Consider the following 27,685-nt stretch of genomic DNA (forward strand, 5'->3'; position numbering starts at 1 on the left):
GAAACCGAACCATTTTGAATGCACAGACGGGACCCCTGCAGTGCGAGTGACCGACTGTTGGTCCGATATTCAAAGCGCGGTGCCAATGTGACTTTTCAAATTCTCTTATAGGTGTCCTGCGTACTAACAACGTGGCGCTTGAATTATCATAAGTTGAAGAAATTCTTCCAAAAGGAACTTGAGCGTTGGTGCTGTTTTGCTTTCAAACACAACTGCAGGCGCATGGTGTTAATGCGTATGCATAGGAATGTCAACAAAGCCCATATTTGGGCATATATCAATATTCATACACAACCAGATTTGGCAACCGGTTTCAGTTTGGTCTGTCAAAGAACAAAAGTTGTTATGTATTTACACTTACATACATATTTAACGTGGGTAATAAATAAAAAAACACACTCATTCTCGTTAGATACCGTTTTTTACGAAACCTGTGAACTTTCTATGTTATCTGACCTTCCTTTTGCTCGGTCAGATACCATAGAAAGTCACTCGTTTCGTAAAAATGGTATCTAACGAGAATGAGTGTAGTATTCTCTATGTATCTAATAGCTTCCGCTTTGTACGTTTTCTTTGTAAACAATCGCAACCGTTTTGCCGATTACGCTTTGAATACCATCTATTTCAGCACTCGCCGTATCGCATTTGCACAATCGCGACCGTTTCGCTGAATACGCTTTGAATACCATCTATTTCAGCACTCGCCGTATCGCATTTATTTCGTTCTACTCAGGACATTTTACACTTGTGGATTACCAACTCACCACCTCGACCTTCCGTGATGCCTCCCAAGAGAGGATCAGCCGTCAACCACAAGCTTGTGAGGGGAGCCAAGCAGGCCAGGACAACCAGGAGACAAACCCCGGGAGTACACATTATACAGGAGGCAACAGCTGATGGTGAGTCTTCGAATTACGGGAATATCGAAGGTGGCACGCCCATGCTTCATCCGAACAATACAATTAACATGCAATCGGCACAGCTCGTAAATGCCGCACAGGTATCTAACTCAGGTAAACGAGCAACTGGAAAAAATATGCTCACAACGAGGCTGATGGTGACGCGGCTTGGCCAGCCAATCAGAACACAAGATACGGGGATTCCCTATCCTTCTGTGCGGATGGAATAGACGCACACGTCAAACAACAGGTGAGGGAGAAAATCTGGCGTGCCGAGTTCGTCGACCTCGGCACAATCCTACCAAACACCGAAGAAAGCCACGAGGATGGTACAATTACCATGGCTTATGATTCCTCAGGTAAGATAATTTTTAAACCAATAAAGCAGCAACCAAAGCGCCTGTCCCTGGCAAGCTGGACTTCAGCTTTCCACATTTTCATGTATATATATGTCAGTAGGCACTCCGAGGTACTCACAACCCAGGGGTTGCTGTCCTACATGGAAACCATAAGAACGGCTGCACTTCGATTCTGGGGGGATGCCTGGTTGACCTACGACCAACAATTCCGACACAGAATGTCAAGGGACCCCTCACGCCGCTGGGACAACATTGACGGGGAGTTGTGGCTGAAGTACATGGTCACACAGCCGGTACGACAAACAGAGTCAGGCGAACGGGGCGCAATGACACAGGGGGACATCGCCGGTAAGGTATGCTGGGATTTCAATAAATTTGGTTGTAGCAGGCCCAACTGTAAGTACACTCACAAATGCAGTAAGTGTGGCAAAAATTCCCACATCTATAGGACCTGCTTTCGAGGGAATGGGGTCCAACAGACCCCATACAAGCCCCATCAACCTTTCCCTAACAGCAAACCAGCCGCCAAGAAAGGTACATTCAATGGCACCTTCCCCCGTGGATCTCAATGAAATGGCACCCTGGTGACACCAATATGCTAAGGCCAATTACAGAGATGCAAATTATTTATGGGTAGGTTTTAGCTTTGGTTTAAAGCTCGAGTTCCAGGGAAGCCTCACTGGTCGCCTGGCACAAAACTTGCGATCAGCCACGCACCAGGACACTGCAGTCTACGTCAAACAAAAACTACAAAAGGAAGTTGACCTTGGCAGGATGGCAAGCCCCTTCAAGGACACCCCCCTGGACAACCTCCAAGTATCCCCAATAGGCCTGGTGCCGAAGAAGCAGCCAGGCTATGGGCAGCATCTCGGTAAGCATGCGGAGGAATTCCGTCTAATTCACCATCTATCCTATCCCAGGGGTAAATCTATAAATGACTTTATAGACACAGAGGCCTGCTCCGTTGTGTATGCCAAATTTGATGAAGCTACTCATATGGTTCAACAACTGGGAAAAGGAGCATTACTAGCAAAATTTGACATTCAGTCCGCCTTTAGAATTATACCAGTCCACCCATCCGATTTCGAGCTACTAGGCATCAGATTCGAAGGTGAGTTCTATTTTGATAAATGCTTACCATTTGGCTGCTCCATATCTTGCGCCATATTTGAAACGTTTAGTATCTTCTTGCAATGGTGCATGCAATCACATCTACCAACGTGTCAGATCATGCATTACCTGGATGACTTCCTAACGGGGGGCACAGCAGGCACCAGCCACTGCTCAGACAACCTCAATGGATGCGTGAATACACTGGAACAGCTTTGGGTTACTATTGCGCACGACAAGATGGTGGGCTCCACGACCAAACTGACGTTCTTAGGGCTGGAAATCGACACCAATGCAATGCAGATCAGAATCCCAGAGTCCAAGATCAAGGAGGCGACAAGGGAAATCCAAGATATCCTGTCAACAGGTAACATCAAGGTCACATCAAGGTCACAAAAAGGGCTCTTCAGTCCCTCATAGGCAAGCTTAACTTTATGTGCAGGGCTATACCAATGGCAAGGGTATTCAGCAGAAGGCTAATCGATCTGCTTAGCAAAGGTAAGCAACCATTTCACCACATTAGGATTACCAGCTGGGTCAAGGAAGACCTACAAATGTAGTTAACATTTCTCACGAGTTAAAATGGCATTTCAGTGTTTCAAGACTAACTATGGGTAGACAGTGATTTCCTCCAGCTTTTTTCAGACGCAGCGGGTGGGGCCGGCTTTGCGGCCTACATGCAGGGCAAATGGTTTAACGGCGCATGGCCAACCCAGTGGGTGACGGATGGAACTACATGGGACTTGACACCCCTGGAGCTGTTCCCCATTCTTGCAAACAAAAAGGTCCTCTTCTTCTGTGACAACCAAGCTGTCAGAGCAATAATCAACAAACAGTCTACCAAGGCCCCCAGAGTGATGAGCTAACTCCACCACCTAATCCTGCAGTGCCTCCGATATAATATTCTGTTTAAGGCAAAGTATGACTGTTCCACTGCTAACACTATTGCCGATGCTCTCTCAAGGTTTCAGCTCAAACGCTTCCGAGAGGGAGCACCATCCGCGGACCAGAACCCCACACCTATCCCGTGCAACATATGGCTGATCTGAGGCAGGAAGCCAGTAGACTCCTACAACAATCTCTGTCTACAAACACATGGGTCACTTACCAAACAGGCATCTATGCCTTACACCAGTTCCGGTCCACATGACAGCTACAAGAGGTGTGGCCAGTCCCGCTGGATCAGGTTGTTAACTTTATTGCTTATCTGTCAGTCACTCACCACACCCCTAACACAGTCAAGACTTACATTGCAGCGCTGTCTTCACAGCACAAATTCCGCGGGCTCACCAATTGTATAAAACATTTCCTGGTGGGCAAGATTTTAACAGGCTTACACAAATCAGCGGGCCGACATGACACCAGAAAACCCATCACTGCAGGTCTGCTGCGAGTAGTAACCAACAATCTGCCACACGTATGCTCGTCAGCATATGAAGCCAGACTGTTCAAGGCAGTCTACTGCACAGCCTTCTTCGATTTCTTTAGGGTTAGCGAGCTGTTCCAAACTTGATCCTCAAAACAAGGTTGCGCCATCCAGAATTTAAGTTTCTCGGGCAACCCCCAGCAGCTTTCAATCCATCTACCACACACAAAGTCTGATCAGTACAGGATGGGGCCAACAGTTACAATGTCATCTATACCAGGTAATCCGCTATGTCCTGTAGTCGACATCAAGCACTATCTGGAGGCGCGCCCCTCCTGCCCACAACATGCATTTGTTCATTTCAACCATTCCCCCGGTACAAGGTACCAATTCCAGGCACTCCTAAAAAAGGCCTTAGCACACAGCAACATAAACACGGCTGGCTATTCTTCGCACTTCTTCCGCATTGGAGCAGCCACATCAGCAGCCATGAACAGGGTGCCGGAACACCTCATACAGCAATACGGCAGGTGGAAGTCAGATTGATACAATGCTTACATACGCTTACCAACAAATTTAATGCTGCACAATTAATTTAAATAGTCTATTCATGGTATTTACTAGACTTCTTATCGTTTACAGTTTGGATGGTAGGCTCCAGCTACATGGCCAGGGCACGGCAGTACTTGCTCCTGAAGGGCACCAGTCCGAACCAACGGAGGATGCGATGGCTGGCACGAGGGGGAATGAGGTGGAAGGAGGGACACCATTCTTGATGCACAGGTCAAGGCGACACGGCGCAGCCCCAGAGCCCTAATCATTCACCTGGGCTCCATGACCTGTGCTCGGTCAAGGGCAGCCAACTCTACCTGGACATGGTGGCATCAATCCTTCGGATACGATTCCAGCTTCCTGACACCAAGATCATCGTATCCTCAATGCTGCCCAGGCGCTACTGGCACGATGCCAGGGATCCACTAAAGATCGAGGGGATGCGGAAGAATATCAACCGCTGACTAGCCAACCGAGTCAAAGAGCTCGGCGATACAATAGTGCCACATCCACAGATCCTGGCACGAGACAAGGCATGGTACGCCTGGGAGGGCGTCCACCTCAGTGACAAAGGACTGTGTGTGTTTACGGACAATTTATTGCATGCCCTGGCACTTGTTTTGCGCCAGTAAGGATGTTATCTGCACAGGTTAGTGTTTATTTTCAATACATAGGCAAGCTGGGCAACAATGCTATCTCCGTGTATCGCATGGCCGTGGGTGTGTGGTAGCACTCTGGTGCTTTGTGGCGGGGTTCTTGTGGGCTACACTGCTAGTAACAAATTAACTTGCTTCCAAATTAATACTCGTGCTTAAGGCGGGAACCTTTCCGGGGTTACTTGCTTCTCAGTGGGAACCTTGTCTTTCCCGACTTTTCAGCCGGGGAATCATAAAATAACTTACGTTGGGCAACCAATTGCCACATATATGGGCCCGGCGGTAGAAGTCGTCTTGTCAAGCAGTAGCTGACAGTTGGGTCTGCGGTGGTAGTCGCGACAATGGTTTTACTAATGGGGCCAGGCAGTGGTATCTGCTTTGGCCGGCTATCTGGGGCCGGGCAGCGGTAGTCTGACTTAGGCCAGCAGCAGTAGTTGCTTTTGGCAGCGTGGTAGTTGCCAAGCAATCGTAGCATTTAAATATGCTACCGTGAGGGCCGGACAGCGGTAGCGGTCTCAGGCCAGCAGCTCTAGCTGTGAATCGTTGTTGGCCACGCTAATGGCCATGGAAACGGTAGCATTTTGGTATACCCAACTAGCAGCTTAGTAGCCCACTAGTACCTGCACACCCTCGGCTATTTAATCCAATCTCATCTTGTGTTTTATTATAGGCATGGGCATCCACAGCTCTGTGCCAGAGCATAACTCACACTTCTGAGGGATGCAACAACCTTATGGACCCCAGGATCAGACGTCCAAGCGGGCAGTTTGACAGGAACTCAACAAGCTATCGTCAAGGCAAAGTTGATGCCAGGGTTCGACCTAAAGTGCGCTTTAACGGCAGAGAAGTGTGTAATGATTTTAATGACCAAAGCTGCCAGCGACAACCTTGTTACTTTGAACTCAAAACCAAACTGCAGAGAGAGGCAAAATAAGACCTGACCTACTCCAGACGGGCTGGCACCCCTACTATCATCTAGACCTGTCAACTTAACACCAATTAACGTGACTCAATTACAATATGAACTTTCATCCCATCCAGACCAAATTTCTTTCAAAAACCTAATTGATGGACTCACACTGGGCTTTGACCCTCCAATTTCTCCTCTGCCAACTACAACTGTTGCGTGTTCTAACAATCTCAGTGCACGACGAGAGCCTTCAATCATCACTAAACTGGTTCAGTCAGAAGTGGCAAAGGGATACGTTAATGGACCTTCCACCAAGTCACCTTACCCCATTTATCGAGTCAGTCCTCTGGGTTTAGCTGAGTAGTACAGCCGCAAGAAAAGACTCATTTTGGATCTATCAGCCCCACATGACAAGCCAGATATTCCAAGTGTAAATGAACTGATTGACAGACTTGTGCTCCCTGTCCTACATGACCATTGACAACGCTATATCTCTTATTCTGGAAGGACAGGGGGCCTTGATGTGCAAGGTCGACATTTCTGACGCCTTTATGCAGGTATACCCATTGCACCCAAATTTTAGCCGTTCTTTGGATTCAAGTGGGATGAAGAGTTCTATTTCTATACATGTTTGGCATTCGGATGCAGATCAAGCCCTAAACTTTTCGACTCCCTCTCAGAAGCAGTCTGCTGGATCCTGCTTAACAATTATGATGTCAAACATATTCTCCCTCTCCTTTGACGACTTCCTCACCATTGACGCGCCTACTGCTGATGCTCAAAAAAACATTAACACTTTATGTTAACTCTTTAGGCTACTCCAAATACCATTAGCTGAACATAATTCAGCAGATCCTGTTCCAGTTTAGATTATATCTTGGAATTATTCTGGCATTCGATGACTGCTAAGCTGCCACGAGACAAGTTGTCCAGAATTTCAGCAATGGTCGATGTGTTTTCTAGACGGAAAAAGTGTACAAAACTGGAACTGCTGTCATTTTTGGGGCATCTAAATTCTGCATGCAGGGTCATTATCCCTGGTCGTTCCTTCATATCCTACCTGATCAACTTTTCTGAGACAGTGAAGAAACTCCATCATCATGTGTACTTATCCCATGCCTGCCACCAAGACCTACAGATGAGGGCCACCTTCTTGAAAGAATGAATGGAGTGTCATTCTTCCATGACTGTACTGCCACCTCTAACTGAGACATGGAATTATACACGGATACTGCCACTACTGTAGGCTTTGGTGGTTATTTCCAAGGATCTTGGTTGGCTGACAAATGGCCTTCAAAACTGGTAGGTGGATTGAGCGCAGCCTTGCCTTCCTGGAACTATACCCTATTGTTGTGGCAGCCATTTTGTGTGGACATAGTTGGTCACAAAAACGTGTGCTCTTTCACTGCGACAACATATCAACTGTTCATACCATTAGGAAAGGCAGATCCAAATGTACTAAGATTATGTCTGTAATGAGAACACTAACCTGGACTGCTGCTGAAGGTAACTTTGTCATCATTGCACAACATATCCCTGGCATTCATAACAACAATGCTGATGCGCTCTCTCGTTTGCAGCTCAAGAAGTTCCTAAGTCTCGGCAGAGAAGAATGCAACACCATGCCGTCCCAGTTAACAAGTCACATGGATTTGAATACCCATCTGAATACCCTGTGGTTCGCCACCATAACCCCTTGCACCAGACACACTTATGCCACAGAGGTGCAGTGCTATTTCAAGTTCATGATTTGTGTGTACAGTCCGTTTGACTCCAAATGAGAACATAGGGGGGACAAACCGTGGAAGGCACAGCGCAAGCACGCATGGACTGCACGTTCTGTGGTAGGGGAAATGACAGAGCGTCAGAGGGGCCGTCTCATGATAATTTCAGTCGCAATCTGACTCGCTCATGCCATAGATCTCGTCGTCGGAACTGCTGGTGCCTGAACCGACTGACACTATTATAGTTTAAACTGTTGCTGGCCGTAGTCCATCTTGTGACCAATAACGTGGCTCTATCTCGTCAACGACTGTGGCCAATACAACGCCTTCATGTTTCTACTGTTACCCGACCAAGGGATTCCTTTACGAGTTGTTCAACGTCTCGTAATTTGAACATTGTGTTCGATCGTCCAACGTCACCCTTGACGATGCCCCATACCAACTCGATTGGATTCAGGTCGCAGTGATAAGGTGGCAGTTGTAAGACAGTGTGACCCTGACCCTTGATGTAACTGTCAACTTTATACACGGGGTCAGGTTTCATAGTTTTGATGATTTCATAGAGCTGTGGTTTCGTCGCTCAAGAAGGAAAGGTAATGTTCCTCCGTTGCAGCCAAGTAACCATGTCTCCTTTATGGTTTTTAAAGGTTGGAGTCTTGCTTTCTGGATCCTGCACACTATGATACGGTGCATTGTTCATGACAATGAGAGACTTGGAAGGCAAAGCAGGGACTAATTTATCTTTCACCCACTCCAGAAATACATTGCCGTTCATTTCTGTGTGGTAGTCCCTGTTGTCTTTGGCCTTGGCTCTAAAGACGAAGTCACAGTCTGGGAGAAAACATTGACTAGCAGAACCAGCATGGTGAACTATGAGTCTTTCACCCTTTCCCATTGGTAACTTTCTACCAGACTCCTTACAGTCACCACTGGGTACCCACTGACTGCTGGCTGTGTGTGACGCATTTACCCATGTCTCATCTAAGAAGACGGGCTTATATCCTTCTTCACGTTTCTGCTTGATGGTACGAAGGTAATGATTTCGGAGACGAACAATGTCAGACCGTTCACACAACACAGCCCTATTTTCTCCAGTTATCTTTTTGTATTTGTAACCAAATGTATGCAACAGCTGCCATAGTTTGTACTTTGTAACACATATATCATGGTCAGTTTCAAGGTGTTTCTTCAAAATTCTTAGGGACAGGTACTTATTTTCTGAGTGCAGTTTAACAATTGCACGTCTGACTTGATCCCTCTGAAAACTGTCTTATTTATCAACCTTGCATGGTTTTGACATGTTCCCTACCTACTTGGCCTGACTATTTGTATCTCATCGATTAACAACATTTTTCAGTTTCTGATGGGACATACCAAGAGCTTTTGAAGCTCGTTTCAAGAATTTATTAATTGCATAAAAAGGCTTTGCTCTTTCTGCTTCACTTCTAAAGAAATCATACACATTCAACATCAACTGTTTAACATCTGCTGAGTAGCGCATCTTGTCATTGAATGAATACGGTCACTGTGTAGCACGTGCAGACCGTGCTTGCGCTGTTCCTTCCACGGTTTGTTCCCCTACGTGTCATGTACACATTTCTATACAAAATTACATGATAGTTTCTTAAAGAACTTCATCCATCATGGGTCTTAAATTAAACAAAATTCAGATTTTGTTGGGTACAGGGTATTCATGGTCAAGTACCGTATTGATGTTTCATACACTTTTCTGGATTTCGAGTTTTTTTGCAATTCATCGTTCTCATTTGGAGTCAAACAGCCGTACCTGTTTTCCATGGAAGCTGACAGTCTGCCTCCAGTGCAAGAGACGTATCTCCAGTACTTTCTGGCCCACTAGGGTCCTTCAGCTCGCTTATACAACAGTGAAAACATACCTGGCGGGTATTGGGTATACTTACTTGCATGCCGGATTACCTACTGTGTTTGATTCCCCTGCGTCTTGTGCATATCCAGACATTAATGAGAGGAAGTTACAATCTCCCGTCAAGAGTAAGAGGCTTCCCATCACGTATGACATTCTCTGTCGGATCGTCACTCTCCTAAGACAGGGTGTGCTAGGACCTAGGACCTTACAACGACTTGAACATGGAGACTATGTGCACCATTGCTTTCTTTGGATTTTAACTTTTTGGCGAGTTTACCTGCTCATCTGGTTGTGATGTCGACACCAACATCTGCGTAGAACACATCACGCTCGATTCAAATCTTGCATTTTACGACTTAGAGTGTCTAAGACTGACCCCTTTCGTCAAGGCGTACATATTTCATTGTTTGCTACGAAGAAGCTGGTGTGCCCTTCACCCAGCCTGACACAACAGACCCCCTCTTTGTTGACAGCTCCTTTACAGCAATTACCAGGAATACCTTTCTGTTGTTCCAGTGGGTATTCAGGACACTCATTTCGGATCGGTGTGGCCACAACGTCAGCTGAAGTTCGTCCAGAGGACCACCTTATCAAGACTCTAGGACAGTGGACCTCTGACTGCTTCACTCGGTATATCCGAACACCCGAAGCTACCTTGCACCAAGCCCAGATCTCCGTATGTACTGTGTGACATGCATAGACTTGACTTTCGACCTGATGAGGTGCTAATCATCAGACAATCAACATGCCCTGTGTGTCATGAGTTCATAACCTGACTATGTATACTATACTAGACTTTTATCTGTCTACATCTGAGATCCTTCGTGCCATATATATTCGATATATTATTAGTTCATAGCTGCGATTGATCGTATGTTCTTATTAATTTTGCCATCATGTATATTATATTTCTATGTTCCATGTGCTAAGTTCTTGTTTCATGGGTGCTTCAATTTCATTGGACATACTTGCTTTTTGTTTTATTCCATAGTCTACCATGTCAGTTTGTGTATATATTCAAATGGTTGTGATGCATCGTTCTAATCTCCTATGTTTAATCATGACAATCAGTTGTGTGTGCCATTTTATTAGTGCCAAATTGTCTCAGGACACTTCTGTACTGTCTATTGTACCAAACTGTGTAGAGCACAAAAAATGGACTACACTATGTGGCAAGTGAGGATACACTGTGCCTTAACTTTCATACGCCTGCTACTGCCACCTGGGGCTCACTAGTGATACATACTATATGTGCATGTGCACACAGGACTTGTGCTATGAGACTTTGTTACATTTCATTACATATTATTTTGCAAATTCAGCCATTTTCTATCTATATTAACCTATATTAACCATGTTTACCAACTATTATTCCTCAGGAGCACTCGGTTGCTACACAACCTCTTTTTTGGCGTATGTAGCCCCCAACTCATACCATATACCTCTCCCTAAATTAACACCCAGAGTTCACGACCTCCAAGGGTACATCTTTACTAATACTGGGATCCTAGACCCCAGATTTATCCACAACAGTACTCGGGTTGACGACCCACTAACAAGCTATCAACCCAGGATCCACGATCCTCGGGGTACTCTTTCTCTATATCCTATCACTCGGGTTTATGACCCACTGTCATCAGCAACCGAGGTAGCCCCCCCGTTGTCTCCAATGTAAATAAATTATGTTATTATATTCCATTGTATGTTGTTGTTTGCTGCACAAACAAGGGATTATAACTAATAATACAATATCCTTACCCTATGGTAGCGGAATTTCTACTACATCTATGTCAGGACAATAAGTTCCGACATGGGATGATAGAAGGTTACAAATCAGCTCTTCACTCTGTACTTCAATATGACGGACTCTCAATTGGAAACCATCCCATTCTAAACAGACTAATGAGATCCTTCCTACTAGAAGATGTTCGTACACCTTGTATGGTCCCCAAGTGGAATCAATCTGTTGTGTTATCAGCACTTTAAATGGAACCTTACGAGCCCATGGCTAAGGCCACATTATTCCAAAAAAACAGAAAAGCATCCTTCCTCCTAGCCATGGCGACAGCAGCAAGAGTTTCAGAACTCCATGCTATGGACTTCTCTAGTCTCACCCATGATCAACATTGGACCTTAATCACTCTAAGACTGCTCCCAGATTTTGTCGCCAAATATCAATCTACCACCGTGGGACTGTTGGACACTATACCATTCCTGCCTTGGAATGGTACTAACAGTGGATCACACAGACAGACTTTTATGTCCGATCAGAGCTCTCAAGTTCTATCTATCAGCTACAGACCCACATAGACGCCATCGAAGGAGACTTTTTATACCCTGCAAGCCACATTCAAACAAGGGCATCAACAACGCTATGATAGCGGGCTGAATTAAGGCCACCGTTGCAGTGAGTATAAGCAGGCACAGAACACCACTCCACATCTTGGATCCTGCTGGGCTCATGAGATTAGAGCCCTAGCTACGAGTCTCGCTTCATGGACATCCGTCTCAGTACAACAAGTAGTGTCTAGCTGTCAGTGGGCCTCACAAAACACCTTCACCAGTTTTTACTTGCGTGACGTGCAACCAGACCTAGAGGGCATTTATAATTCCCTTGGGTCCAAACTATCATCCACCAATATAATTTCACCCCTTCTATCGAAAGGTTGGGTGGTTGGTTGGTTTGTTGTTTAACGCCGCACTCAGCAATATTCCAGCTATATGACGGCGGTCTGTAAATCTATTGAAAGGTGTAGGATGGATTTGGAGAACCTTGACAATCAACTCCTCTGACCGAAGTGACGTCATAACCAGAAGAGATAGAACCGAAAGTGATGTCATCACCGGAAGTGATATCATCAACATTAGTGGGATCAGCACCAGAAATAACAGTGCATGGTCCATCTAATCAGGAAATGACATCTTTTGGTAGAAATAGACCATAAGAGACGTCATTACCCAATAAAAAGGAAGTGACAAACCGAAAGTGATGTCACAAGCAGAAGTGACGTCAGCACCGGTATTAAGTGTCACCAATCCAAATTTAACAAGAAATGACGTCATTGGATAGAAATAGATAAGAAATGACATCATTATTACTAACAAGATCAGCACATATAACGGTAATTCGGGTGAAGGTATCACGTATTTGACTGATTCGTGATACATTCTGATTTTCAAGTCCTTGGGAGGAATTTCCAAGGAAATTATCTTAAGTCAGGATTAGAATCAGTGAATAAATGGTTTCAAGGAGAGGATTACTGTCTATTACACAGGGAGTTACTAGAGGTAGAAGATTCACAAAAATTATCGAACAATAGTTATCATTGTTAATAATTCTAAGAATACTCCCTCTATTACATCAGAAATACTCCAACCCACCTCCCCAATTCATCCACCTCTACTGGCTAGATGTGGGAAAGAAGTGAGGTTCTCGCCATTACACACGTCATAGCTTGGATTGTTATTGTGCTATTGTGTTTATAACACGTGACACTATAATAAACATTATTCTCTCTCTCTCTCTCACTCCTTTTCTCTAAATCTACAAACTTAGATTGACGACAATGCTGATATCAGCGATAGGGTCGTAACAGGGTGGAACAGGATGAATAGGCCAGCTGACGAAGCATGCTGGTCACCAGGCGTGACAAAAATCTCTTAGAATATTATGTTTATGCTTTTGAAAAGGTAATAATGAGCATATAGGTAATTCAGTATACACACATAAAAGTATTATTCTTACCACGGTGTCATTGGTAATTATGTAGATGTCGAGTCAAGGGTGGGTGACACATCAGGTGATGTGGGTCTTCTCGTTTCCACTTGATTTTCATCGTTTCCATACCACGAAATTTGCTCGTGATGGTTCATAAGCTTAGAGTTTTGTGATTTCCTTATTGGTCAAGGGAACTTCTTCGTATCAGGCAATGTATCGGATGCCATGTTGTCTCACCATAAACTGGTATCTTTTGCGGTGTGACAAGACAGGGACCCAGTTAAATTGGCACCAATTACGTCATAATCTAAGGGGGATAACTCAGGCCTTTTTAGCTCAGAAAACAAAAGCCATATAACGGCATAACATTTTCACACTTATTGTTAGCTTCCTACTTTCAATGTGAGAAAAATGAGTGTATGTTTTCAAACACTGACACTAACTAATTCTACAATTGCGTTTTGTTTGAAACAAGAAAATAAAACCTAAATGAAGGGATATTTTGCATATTGAATGCTCCCTCTCATGTTGTCAAGGGATGCATTTTGCACATGAAAACATGGCAAAATCGCTGCATAACATGTAGTCTGGTGGCAGACACTTGACTGATGACTTAGAGAATACACTGATCAAGACCACCCAGCTACTGTGATCTTAGTTTACATGAATGGACAAGTATACCAGAGTGACACTGTTTTCAAAAGTGTTCAAAATAGACACTTAAGCAATGTACAGATCAGTAAAACAGAGACTCTAGATATAAATCATATAAAACACCTGGCGTGACAACTTCTTCAGTGATATCACTGATTTATCTTTTCTAAGAGCTGAGGCTGTAAGATTGGCTGATACATCTACCAAACTGAATGATAATGATTGCTAAACTGTAGGGATGTCATTACACAATTTTTTTTTTTATTACTTATGTCAACATAGAAGCCATGGTACGATACATATCTCAATAGTGCATATATGACATTTTGTGCAGCAAAACCCAGTCAAAAGACTGAGAATAGAGTTCACATACTTATTCATGAAGCTAGTCAGTCAAGTTATCGGGCCGGTTTCCTTAACCGAAAGTCGACCAAGAAAGTTATGAGGAATTAAAAAATAGATTGTACTTGTTTATTGACATCAATGCAAGATCAATATGGACAATCGATATAGGGTTAAATGTGAATAGATGCCAAATTAAGTGTATTGTGTATCATATCATAAAAAGTTAGCTGATGATGCACCAGTGTAAACAGGGTCTCTGGCAGTGTGAGTGACCCTCTGTTGACTTGGCTTCAAACATGTCAAACGGTTTTGTGACAAAATGTTACTTTGGAGTTATTAGCTAACCCTGATGAAGGAAAGCAAAGAAAAAAGAGTTTTACACAAACATATTTCATAAATGTATTATGTATAGGTAAAATAAAGTTAACTGAGTAAACCAAAACTATCTATGAACTCACTGAGACAAGGAACAGATTAACATGGTGCTGCAAGGATGTGCTGATCTTCACTGTCTCAATTACATCCTGATCTATGCTGTTCTGCATTATTACGGCTCCAAGCCGAAAGGCTGGAAGCCCTATTGTAATAGGCCGATTTATTATTATAATTTATTATTTTTATTATTATTATTATTATTATTATTATTTATACTCAACCAAATTAAAAACTTCACAATCCTAAAATTTTGACATTTTGACAAGTTATCATTGTGGGCCCTTATTGTGTATTTAAACAGTAATGGCCCTGTATTGTCTTCAGATAACACCCGTTTTTGTGCAGGTGAATCGATCAAAATCATGTGCACAGCACTATAGTGGCAAAAGTGGTTTTTCACGTGCAACTGGTCACGTGGCCATAATACCGCACGTGTTTTCAGCAATACTTGTTAGCAGTCATTAACAAAAAAGGAAAAACACAAGAAAACAAAAGTCTTTACGGACATTTGTCATGCCACGCCTTTCAAATGTGCAACGTGAACGTGCCATCGGCATGTTGCAGACGGGAACGTCTGTAGCTGAAGTCGCAAGGACGATGGGTTGTAGTCGACGGACTGTTTATGATTTACAGACGCGTCTACAGCAAACGGGTACCACCGCTGATCGCCCACGGCCAGGTCACATGCAGAGGATCGTCAGATTGTCTTACGTCACCTCCGTAACCGATTTTTGATGGCTACATCAACCAGAAATGAACCCTTTAGGGATAGACTGAGTGCGCACTGAGAACTGCTCACCTTCAAGCACGACGGCCATACTGCGGGCTGATTCTGACTCAATTACACAGACGTCAACGTCAGTTGTGGGCACAGCGACACTTACAAGTCGTCTTCAGTGATGAATCCCGATTTAATCTTCGATTTGCTGATGCTAGGGCGAGGGTGTGGAGGCGCCATCATGAACGTTATGCCCAGTGTTGTGTACAGGGTGTTGACAGATTTCGAGGTGGAAGTGTCATGGTTTGGGGTGCTTTCTGTGGCAATGCACGTTCCAGGCTTCTTGTCATCCGTGGCAACCTCAACGCTGCTGCTTACCACAACCAGGTACTGGCACCAGAACTTCTGCCTTTTATGGCAGCACATGGACCCGGTTTGATCTTCCAACACGACAATGCCAGACCCCACACAGCAATTTTGACAAGGAATTTCCTTCAGAATGTGGGAGTCAACGTCATGGACTGGCCGTCAAGGTCTCCCGACCTCAATCCCATCGAACACGTCTGGGATGCTCTTGGCAGAAGTCTACGCACTCTCCAGAACCAACCACAGAATTTGCAAGATCTTGGCACCATTTTGCAGCAACAATGGCGTCGTCTTCCCAATCATGTGTTCACAAGCATCACAAGGTCCATGCAGAAGGCGTTGTGTGGCAGTTGTCAACGCACATGTCGGCCATACTTGCATGAGCTGCTTGACAATTTTTGTGCTTTGACTTTGGTCATTGATCACATGGTTTGGCAGCCATATTGGATTCAAGGTTTTCACAGTGTTTTTTGGGGTACCTGTCTTAAAACGCAAACAACTCCCAGTCCACTGCATGAAATGCTCCCCAACTTTCTGAGAATTGTCTCCATACAGAACACAACAAATTGTAATAGCCGTTTTTGGATATCTTTTTTAGTTGTGGCCATATTGGATTCAAAGTTTTCACAGTGTCTTTTGGATACCCGTCATCAAACGCAAACAACTCCCAGTCCACTGCATGAAATACTTCCAAACTTTCTGAGAATTGTCTCCACACACAACACAGCAAACTCTAATAACCGTTTTTGGATATCTGTTTTAGTTGAGGCAATATTGGATTTTGATTTTGATAAAAAAAATTACAGAAATTTTACTTTAATGATCATATCTTGTTAGTTTGTTGACAGAAACTATTGTAAGTTTACATCAAGTTAGTGTGTCATATGCATCTTATTTTCTGTTATTGGGTGCATGGAAAAAGCAACACCACTTGTTGGTTATATTTGATTAATATTTGGGACACCCCTGGAACACGCCAATTTTGTAGCGGCAATGTCCTGCAAACGGCGACTATCTTTTGACAGAGTTGGTACAAACAAACCCTTTGAGGATTCGAACATGTTCGATGTTGTAAACGGGTTTAGAACAGACTTAGCACATACCAGTTTCGTAGCGGCGATACCCTGCAAGTTGTGCCTACATGTGACGGATTTGGTACAAGGAAACCCTTTGAGGATTCAAACATGGACGTTTGTGCACAGTGTAACTTGGAGCCTGCCATTGCTGCTTTGCAGCTATATTTATTATTATTATTATTATTATAACTGATCCTGCATTACTTCTTACTCTGTTCTTGACAGAAAGAAGAGCTGTGAGGTTTTGCTGAAGAACAAGTTGTTCCAACTGGTTGTGTGGCTAATCCAATCACACAGCTCCCACTGAAGTGATGACATCACATATCATCCCATTACTGCTGTCACTCAGAGAGAACAGTTACCTTTTACAATCCATTACAATCTTTTACGTGTTATTACAACACAATTGTTTTATGTGAATTGTATCCTTCCTTTGGTTTGTGTCTTCATACATTACATACGATTTTTACCATTGCATTAATATTAAACGTTTGATGATGAATTTTTGTTATGGAAAGTATCAAGCCTATTGTTGTTCCACTTATCCATTTTGAATTCACTTCGTTGTCATGTTTTCTCATGCCATGCGTTTTGTATTCTTTGTGTTGCTTCCCTATGGTTATTAAAGTGTTTTATCCACCTTTCTTTGCGTAATCTTATCCCTTAACCTTTGTGATCTGGGATTTAGAATATTACATACACACACAATCATGGTGGGAATGCATTGTGATTGCACCTTTCGCTTCATCACAGATTTACGTGTATGGACAGCTCCGATATATGTTTGATGGCTACAAATGTAGCTTTTAAATACCCCTCTCTCCCACAAGCCTTAACCAAGTACCTGTGGATCTCTTGGAAGCTAAACAGAATATGCCTTACGCCACTGGGACTGCTACATCTCCACTTCATGGCTACTCCATCATCTTTGGACTGGAAGCCCCTACCAGCGTTTACCCCTCTAAGATCCCCTGCGTCTCTTCTATCTACGTTGACATCTACTCCAGAGACGACAGTACTCCAATCGCCAATGGCCACACAGCACTTGCACCATCCTTGGCCCCAATGACCCAGAAACCAGCTTATCTGCAAGCGTACCATCTGTGATCAGTGCCGGCGCCAGTGCTCCCAAGCAGCTACACAGGACCTCCTAGATTTGGACCTTCGTTCATGAGCAGCAACACAATACTCCAGCACATCTCAGGACATCCAAGAGTCAAAGACTAACCTTGGCACCAACAACCTAGAGATTGGCCTTCCTGCAAGCGTACCAACTCTCATCAGCGCCGGCGCCAGTGCATCAGGTGCACTTACGGTGCCTCAAGGATTCGGACCCCCCCTTCCAGCTGGAGCCTAAAAAGCTCATCAAGGCTCCCCTATATGGATACCTCCTGGTTGCAGATGATGCAATACATGGGCGAATAATTTGCGATATTATTGCTATCACCGGTGTTCAAGACTCCTCAGTTCCATGCTTTGGAGTAGGGGCACAGCACAAACGTGGAATGACCTCGCAGACAGAAGTGAGCAGTAACACAATCTCCTTGCGGTTACATGCTCTCCTTTTACGGGCTTATGAGACCATCAGATTGGATCCCCCCAAGGGTCAACAACCCTCACAAGATCAGAGGAGTCGCTGGACTCTTGATTAGTTTTCACACAACAAAGGTCCAATGTTTTCATTAAGCCCTAGGCAGGACCTGGCCTCGTGGTGAGTCTTCTGTGAAAGTTCCAGCCAATGCTCCCTGTCAAATCAACATTGGCTGAACAATTCCATGGAGAGAGCGATAGTATTCTCGAAGAATTGCCTTCCTGTGACTTCTGGTAGACATGATCTGCAGCAAAAGTTGAAGATCCCAACTTCATGCCTGATTCAACATTTGACAGAATCGCCCTATGCTTCCGGGTACCCACCTAGGGATCATCGTTCACAACACAGGACCAGACGTCACACATTCCACACAGAAACACACAGTTCACAGGGGATTGTCTATGTGTTGAGCTTTGACTAATTGCGTGATTCCAGTTTACTGCGCAGGGTCATTTAAATGTCACATTTCAAGAACTCTCTGATTGTAAACATATCCACTCTCGAATTAGGTCAACTGACCTCTTCAGTGCCGTGCAGTATATTTGTTTGCATGCTTGCACGTAATGCTGCAACCACTGGACCAGACGCCTGTTGCTGCACATCAATGTGACAGAGTCACTAACTACAGTGGACATCCAATCATTCAAGATACCATGCCGTCATCATCACCTTGTGAGACACCTCCCTTCATCATCACCTCAATATCAGAATGAAAGTGCTCCAACTTCCATGAAATGATCACCTTACTTCGTACAGTGTGATCTTTCAGACCAAAGTTTTCCATATATTCAGCCTTATCTACTGGATGCAGCTTTGACTTCCCACTAACCGTTAAAATGCATCGGTGATCGGTTGAGAAGTGGGCTTATTTCGTCTACATGGGATTTGGCATATGCTGACTAACACAATTTTTCATGCATCGTCATGGCACGACATGAACAGAAACTCTCCAGAAGTGGAGGAGCTGAGATCTACTACACACATCCGATCCAACAGCTCCTGACACCTTTCATGGCTTATGTGTTGCTGTACCCCGCACCTCAGGAGCTGGTTGATGGTAGAGTCGTGTGTCTTAGGAAGCGTCTCCTAACAGAGTTATCCCTGGAGTCCCACCTGTTCATAGATGCCTCTACAGGTTGAGATGTGCATCAAGAGCACCAGACAACCTTTGGGCTGTGCACAGTACACTTGGCACATCAACAACTTGGAGTTGAAGGCGCTCAGGCGACATCGCACTGGCAGGAGCGCCTCCGGTAACTCAACCCACCATCTGCACAGACAACCTCACCGTGTTCTGATGCCTGTGCCATCAGGGGACTACTCACTCCCTCCTTCAACAGGCATTCCGGTTCATACATCTGATAGATTGGATCTACGTGTTCTGGTCCAGCACATTCCGAGATACCTGGGTAGGACTTATAGCGTTCGCTTTTCTGCCTCCAATACTCTTCCCAGGGTCCTTCAAGGATCAGGTCGACCCTTGGTAGCGTGCGAGGGGCTGTTTCGTGGATCTCAAAGAGATGTCTGCCATCGACCCCCTACCAGATTGGCCAACTTGCAGATCCACCCTCACAGCAAACGGCCCCAACTGGCTCCACACAGGTTACATCTACACGTTTAGTCCATCTGCAGAGAGCTCTAAGCACCAAGCATCACTTGGCAAGGGCGTCGAAGCCAATCACCTTGGTACACAGACCTTCTACCAGGGCCCTTTATGATGACAAGTAGCATTCCTTCAAGAGTTTCTGTAAGAAGAAACACCAGGATCCCACCTCTGCTTCACCTCAATTCTTGGTTGAATTTCTACTGTTTTTGCTCCACAAGTGTCGTCTGAAGGGCCATCACAACCTACCGTATGGCCTTAACTTTGTCTTGGCAGTTTCGGAAGATCGAAAGATGACCAGGATTTCAGTCATCATCTGGAACTCCTTTCATCTGGAAGACCAGAAGGTCAAGTTCAGACCCCCAGCATGGGCCACTCCATTCGGTGTCTTACTACAACCTCACCAAGAAGATGATCTTCCTCTTGGCTCTGAAAACAACAGCACCTGTGAGTGAATGACATCGACTGTGTTAGATTTGAGCTCAGAGCACTGTGATGTTTCATTTGATGCTCCAAGAATCATTGAGAACATCGTTACCGCCTTTTTATCCCGGTATCTACTACAGCCACAACACAATCGCTCTATGGCTTTGCACCATCATTCTTCAGGCAGCGTGACTGGACTCTTTGAGAGCCAACAACCCGAGATCTGGGCTCTCGTCTCTTCCATGGCGCTTCACAACTGCTCCATTTACACCATTATGGAAGGCTGCTTCTGGTGTTTGGTCTTCACCTACCACTACCAGCAAGATGTTGCCCTAGAGGAAGGCATCCACAGCTTTGGCCCTTTGGTGGTTGCCCAGCAGGTCATCACCACAAGACTCCACGGTGGCTTCCACATGTCTGGAGACGACCTTTCGACCTCTCCGGTGCATGTCACCCCAGACTAGAAGGTTACATGACGACATTACTTCCGTGGACACATGGGAGCTGTGTGATGGGATCAGCCACACAACAAGTTGAAACAACTTCTTCAGCAAGGCCTCACACTTCTCTTCTTTCTGCCAAGGACAAGCCGTAGATGCATTAAGGAGTAATGCAGGAAAAGTATTTAAATATAAAAAATATTTTATAGTTACTAGTTACTATAGTTAACTAGTTATACAGTTATATACTGCAGGTATCCAGGTTCTAGTATCTGCTCAAAAGCAGTTTTAGTTGTTCTTCAAACAGTGAATCCATTTGCATTCCAGTAATCATTCTCAGCTCCCAGAGGAGTATACAACCCAAGCTGCCTAACATTGAGTCAAGCTTACATTTTTAATGTTTGACTTTCTACATAACCACACAGTCATTGCCAATATGAATGTTCAATGTGCAGTATGTACTTAGGGATATGTGATAAGAATCAGATGATCATCGTATACCTGGTAAGGGGGATGCCATGGTAAGGGGGATGCCATGGTAAGGGGAATCAATAGTCTAAAAACATGATCTTGTGAAAGATCATAAAGATAAAGAAGTCTTTTAACTGTCAACCTTTTTTTAAACTTGTGTGAATTTTAGAATAATATATAACTGTTATGTAATGAAAGTATACATTTGAGTACCATCTTAACTGTCAGCTTTGTAATAAACACTGTTAACTGTATCAAAAATGAAAAGTCAAAAGTGATTCAAGCCTACTAAAGAATTCTCATAACCTTCTCTTGGATGCACGTGAAGATGTGACAACTGTGCCTGCTTTAGCTTGAGGAGGAGAGCCTTCAATCTGTGCAAGACTGCCACGGGGTGTTGAAATATTGATAGACTCAGCCTCAGCACTGCCACGCTTTCCAGAAACTGCAATACACACAAACCTTTATGCAAACTGTTCAAATTGATAAATATAGTGCAAATGCACTGTAGCTCACCTGGATATATAGTCAATAGCTTAAAATGTCAACAAACACAGCCACATTCAAATATTCCATGCATAAATACTGAGGACATTAAAAACTAACACTAAATTTTATAGATTTGCACAAGATATGATGCCCATCAAAAGAAGAAACATAATTTCAAATCAAAATATGCAATATGAGAGAATATAAAAGTTTGGTAAGGACAAAAAGGTTAAAACTAGTTAAACTTTAAAAATATCATGAAAAACGGAACATGTGTGTCATCTTCATCTTCATCTCCAAGGTCAAAATGATTATTTTCTCAACAAAACAGAACATACATGTTATGTTCCACAACCAATGACACATGTACAAGATGTCATTACATTTTGAACAGCTATATTGAAAATCAGATTCAAACTTTTTCAACAAATTCAATATTATAATTGATTGGAACAAAGGTTCTTCTGCACTGGTCCAGTTGGTTCTGAGATGATAACATGTAATGATGGACACTGGACAAGCAGGCAATGACATCAACTTTCAGCTAAAACAGCATAACTACTCACAACCTACTCAACAACAAGAGCTTATTAACTTATATAACCATTTCAGAAAAAAGAAAGGTTGTTGTGTTATGTGGTCTGGTAGAATGAGTGTAACATTCTTATTCTTTTAAAAAGATAAAAAGATATCCATTCAAACAATCAACATATATGGTAAAGCAGATTCTCTCTAATTTTCACACCAATGGTCACAAATACAGCCATTTGGCAACAGACAGAATTGATATTCACAATTTTTCTACACAAAACCTAAGAACTAATTGATAAATGTGAAACAAGTAATTTCACGTGGGTTTTATACTCTCGAGACCAGAAGTGATTTTTATAACAGCCAAGACCTGCAAACTATTTTTGATACTCGTACATATATTTTATACAAATATAAACCATCTAAGTTTTAGTTGGGTATATAATGTATTTTAAGACCATATGTTTTACGTTTGTGCAGTAACAACAAAACAATAGGATTCATGAAAATATTTATTAATAACATTGGCAATATATTAGGGGCTACTCGGTTGCTACATAAAAGACATACCCTGCGAGTATGAATGAAAACCCTGTGGGTATGAATGAAGAGGTAGAATGCTAGTTACCCTGTGGGTAATGAACAAGTCCTGAGACCGTGCAGGCCCTGGACTGTAAATTGGAAGAAAGGTACTTTGGGGGCCACGAGCCATTCCTATGCAGTATGCAGGGGATGGAATGACTTGTGAAGCCCAGCCCCTGGTTGCTACATAAATATATGAAACCAAATAGCCCAAATGGTGGAGACAGGGGATGGATGGTGGGTATCGCTGCAGCTGGTATAGACAATGACAGAAATAGGTAAACGATATCGAGGCTGTTGGGGTTAATATAAGAAAACATTGTGACGTCATGTCCCTAGTACTGGGCATGAGCAGAGGATAAGAATGGTGCATTGTGGGATAGCTTAAATGTAACATGATATAGATTATTTTTAAGGTGAGGGAATATGGAAGTGAGCTGGGAATTACTATGGTGAATAAAGTGATCTGTAAACGTAAGTGGATATGGGCAAATATATTTATGGCAGGACATGGCAGGGGACATTGTGAAACTAGGAACATGGGGAAATGTAGAGAATATATGTTATCACTGCACAAACAAAAATATAGAATTTACATTATGTGTAGTATAGTGTAGATCTGTGATATTTTGTATTTTACTTCTATATACATTAAATCTGACTTTCTCAAATAACATCTCTCTGTCAAAATAACAGATTTATTTCAGCTTATAACACTTCAAACTTATTACATACACAAACATTTATACTGAGTTTAAGCAAATCTAATGCAACAGATTCTGAGACAAATGATGCCTTGAATGCCTTAAAGGGACGGTATGTTGATGGTTCTGTGTGCTTTTAAATGAAGCATGAAATAATTTCCAAGTGTGACATCACATGTATGATTCAATTTACAATCCAAAACAATAGAGCTCTGCACTGTGAAGCTGACAATGTAAGCACTGCACAGAGTAAACAGGCTTCAGTCTCTTTTTTTTAATAGAGGCATATTGAAGAGAAAGCTCAAGTAATTTTCTAATGGCTGAGTTACAAAATACCAATTTCCAGCTTGATTAGATTAGAAGTCAGTGTTTATCAAAGCCTAGATTACAATATAAATATGCCTCAGTCGTATGAAGCCAATCACTCCCCTACCAAGTATTCGTTACGGCCAGGTCTTCAGTAACCAATGCTTGCCGTAAAAGGCGACTATGCTTGTCGTAAGAGGCGACTAACCGGATCGGGTGGTCAGAATTGCTGATTGGTTGAATCATGTCATTGATCCCAATTGCATGGATCGACGCTCATATCAATCAGTTGACTGTCTGGTCCAGACTCAATTATTTACAAACCTCCGTCATATAGCTGGAATATTGCTGAGTGCGGCGTAAAACAACAAACCAACTAAACCAACCAATCCTTGAGGCCAGCCAAGTACCGGGATCTGTCATATTACCAAGTCTTACACAGTCCATTCATGTGGTTTTCATCTGTTCCATTTTGGACAAGTCTACACATTTAGATACACATACGTCTTTAACCCCATTTAGAAAATATCCTGATATGTGAAATCTATTTCAAATTGCGTATTTATCCTCCATGATCTGTCATTGAAGCGCTACAGAGAGCGAGCAATACGGTCAATTTGCTGACTAAAGCTATATTGTATATATTGTAATATTGTAATACGTAAAGTTTTACTACACCAAATCAGAATCAGTCGTTCAACAAGCAGTTTTCGAAGAGAGCTTGAGTGCAGATAGAATCATCTCATTCTGGCAGCTGTGATTGGATAATTCTGTGATTTTGTATGTTTTTTACACGTACCAGTACATTCATCCAGTAATTTAAACTGACCATGGTTTTCTGTATTTAGTGCTGTCATTTTTAACATGATAATTATTGTTAAATGTGATCACAGATATTTTCAAGCAAGTGACATTTGTTCCAGAAATGTGTGTGTGTGTGTTTAGCTTCCTGTACTCGGAACAGGAGCTGGCAAAGCTCAGACCTGTCATACTGCAGAAGACTCCCAAAATTTGATGAAATCTCCCAGTCTCCCACATGAGACTATTTCACTCACAAAACAGCATTTTTCATTAATGTAAAATTTGCCTCTGCTGTCCTGTGAGCAAAAAGCAAAGAACAATGTGGAGTATTAGTGATTAGTGCTATAGTATATAGTACCAGGTGGTTTGTGCTATGACATAGCGGATGACGGTAAGAATAAACCCCATGTTCGTATCCCAAGGTCTTCATTAGGGCTGGGACCAGTCCAGATTTACTACCCGGGTACCAACATCCCCATTACCCAACCCAACCCGGGTACCCGCAGTAGGTCTCAAGAGATACCGATACAAAAATCAAACAATAGTTATCATTGTTAATAATTCTAAGAATACTACCTCTATTACATCATAGCCATAAATCCTGTATTTTGGCTGCAGACACACTATAACTAAATCTTCAGATTTTCCCCAAATAGCACATGTAGCTCTTCAGCTCTTCTGTGCAAAAAGGCGGGATAAACGTCACTTCTTTCCTGTGTGTGCTAGAGTCAACTTGGTATAGGTAGTCACACTGTTTAATTACTTACTTCAGAAATACTATATCATTTGGTTACAATGCGGCTGGATCAGGAGTCCGGAAAATTTAAAATCCCAATCGGACATTTGCATTTAGGCCACGCCCCCTTCAAATATTGTATTTTTGTATGACTTTTCACACACATTACAAGTTGTTACGTACAGTCTTCCCTCGTTATTGTGCGCTTCGGTTATAGCGAAAACATTATCAGCTGATCACCGCGATCATGTAACACCGGAAATACCAGTCAACAAATCCGAACTGAAGTGTGCTAATCCTATCATTATAATATCTGGTGATAAAAAAATTGTTCATTGTTTATCTGGACTAGAGTTTGCAATATATTTTATTAATTTTATTCAATATTTCATTTAATAATTAGATCTATAATGATGTTTAGAATAATTTCGGCGAAATCGTATGCAAAGAGTAGTATAGGTAATGACGGTTCTGCCGCAACCCCACTGGAGCTGGATTTATTTACCTATACCACTACTACAGGTGGCATTTTTTATGTGTAGTAGTATAGGTAATGATGGTTCTGGACCACTTCCACTGGAGCCGGATTTATTACCTATACTGCTACTACAGGGGGGATTTTTTATGCCAAAATGATTATGTGATTTAACGATAGTCATGAGATTAAGTTAAATTGGCTCTAGCTCACCAATACCTGGGGCCAATCATTGCTTTAGATGAGTCTAAATGGTAATAAAAATATTCTTTATTATTTTTATCGATAAAGCGATATTCAACATTTTTATTAAGTTCTTCGTTCATTTTACTAGGAGACCAGACTATATAACTTCACTCTTTTTGTAAATTGATAAGAAACATTTGATAACCGTATTTGGTTGGTTTGACATCACTGATATAATAAAAACCTTGTGGTAATTCTTTCCATTGAATAGCTTTCTCCATTATTATATATTTATGTTAGCATTTGTCTAAATGTAATCACACGATAGTAAACAATCTATTTTTAATCTCCAACCAGTTCTTTGGTTTTGGCACGGAATAATTGACACGCTTGTTGCCTCCCCTGTTCTATGAACTTTTTTTTCTCGTCTTCGCTAATACCACTGGTCTTACGAGATTTTGATCGAATCTCCTGCTTCATTTCATTGTATTTGGTGAGCTCCGACAGCACTAAACGAAACTCATCCTCGGATATCTTACAATCGGCCATTGCTGTCGAAATATGATCCTCAATGCTGTTCAACTTTGCTTCGGCGAGTATCCGAATACTATCGTGTTTTAATGCTTTCTTTTGTAACCTACGAGAAATGAATTTTATCGCTATTCCTGCCAGTCCCAAGACTCCAGCGGTTATTTCCATGCCGAGCACGATAGGCGCGGCGATTATAGTTGATAGTAAACCGATACCCGCTACACCGAGTCCCATGCCAGATACTAAAAGCACGGTGTCAACTCCGTCCAGAGCATTCACGGCTCTGCGATACTTTTTATACAATCCAAGTCTCAACTCCCTATCCTTCCCTATTCGATGTTTTATGTCGCTTATTTGATGTAATCGAAATCCATCAACAGTTTCCATCTTTTCAAATGCTTCACCGAGCGTCGGATATAAACTCATAGTGTATATTACGTTCATATAATAGTCTTTAATTGGTCTTGCTTAAATGTTTTGAGACTATACATCAATCTTATCAAATGTATATTATACGGCAAGAATATCTTAGAAAGAGAAATACTGTCACTTTTAATAATTTGGACCCCCTCGAGGGTTGCAACGGGCGATGCTCCGATATGAATAATACTGCAACGTTGACGCTCGTGTTTCTTGAGCCATTTAATCGATAGACCTGGTAATATATTGAAGGCATCTTCCGGTGCATCTCCGAACAAGACTTCAATAATAAGCGTAGAAAGATTAGGTATTGCACTCAGGTTAACTTTAATATCTTCGAATTCAGTAACCAAATTTAAAGTAACATTTTTTAAGGCCGGACGACTATATAACATATGACCTGGGTTTTCTGGCAGGGGGGTAACTAACACACTTTTTCGTTTTGACGGGATATAAGCCGCGAGTACGATGCCACTATTTATTATCTTAGTTAAATTATGTCCCTTACCCATCATCACATAAGGTGGGGTAATGATGATATTCAGTAGCCACTCGATGTTTGCTTCGATCATAGTCCATTTATTATCGTCGTTGCGAGTAATATTGTACGAAGTGTTTTT

At 42.7% G+C, this 27,685-nt stretch overlaps 2 protein-coding genes across 3 annotated transcripts in view; one reads left to right on the top strand and one right to left on the bottom strand.

Moving 5' to 3' along the window:
- LOC124136483 (ras-specific guanine nucleotide-releasing factor 2-like) overlaps positions 1-27,685 on the bottom strand; it is a 977,843-nt gene that overhangs the window by 442,602 nt on the left and 507,556 nt on the right. For both annotated transcript variants that reach the window (XM_046502407.2, XM_046502406.2), the window contains one exon: positions 21,611-21,749. In XM_046502407.2, the coding sequence (XP_046358363.1) occupies positions 21,611-21,749 (139 nt within the window). The remainder of the gene's footprint in view (positions 1-21,610; positions 21,750-27,685) is intronic.
- On the top strand, positions 439-11,154 carry LOC124136488. Its single transcript, XM_048396673.1, has 2 exons — positions 439-3,554; positions 9,978-11,154. Exon 1 carries the CDS (start codon positions 2,033-2,035, stop codon positions 2,786-2,788), a length of 756 nt encoding a protein of 251 aa, XP_048252630.1. The 5' UTR covers positions 439-2,032; the 3' UTR covers positions 2,789-3,554; positions 9,978-11,154.

The sequence above is a fragment of the Haliotis rufescens genome, unplaced genomic scaffold (assembly GCF_023055435.1).
Source record: "Haliotis rufescens isolate VD_foot unplaced genomic scaffold, xgHalRufe1.0.p SCAF_1, whole genome shotgun sequence".
Taxonomy (NCBI): domain Eukaryota; kingdom Metazoa; phylum Mollusca; class Gastropoda; order Lepetellida; family Haliotidae; genus Haliotis; species Haliotis rufescens.

Excerpts from the sequence above, each read along its gene's own strand:
- LOC124136488 (XM_048396673.1), top strand. The coding sequence starts at position 2,033 with ATGGCAAGCCCCTTCAAGGACACCCCCCTGGACAACCTCCAAGTATCC.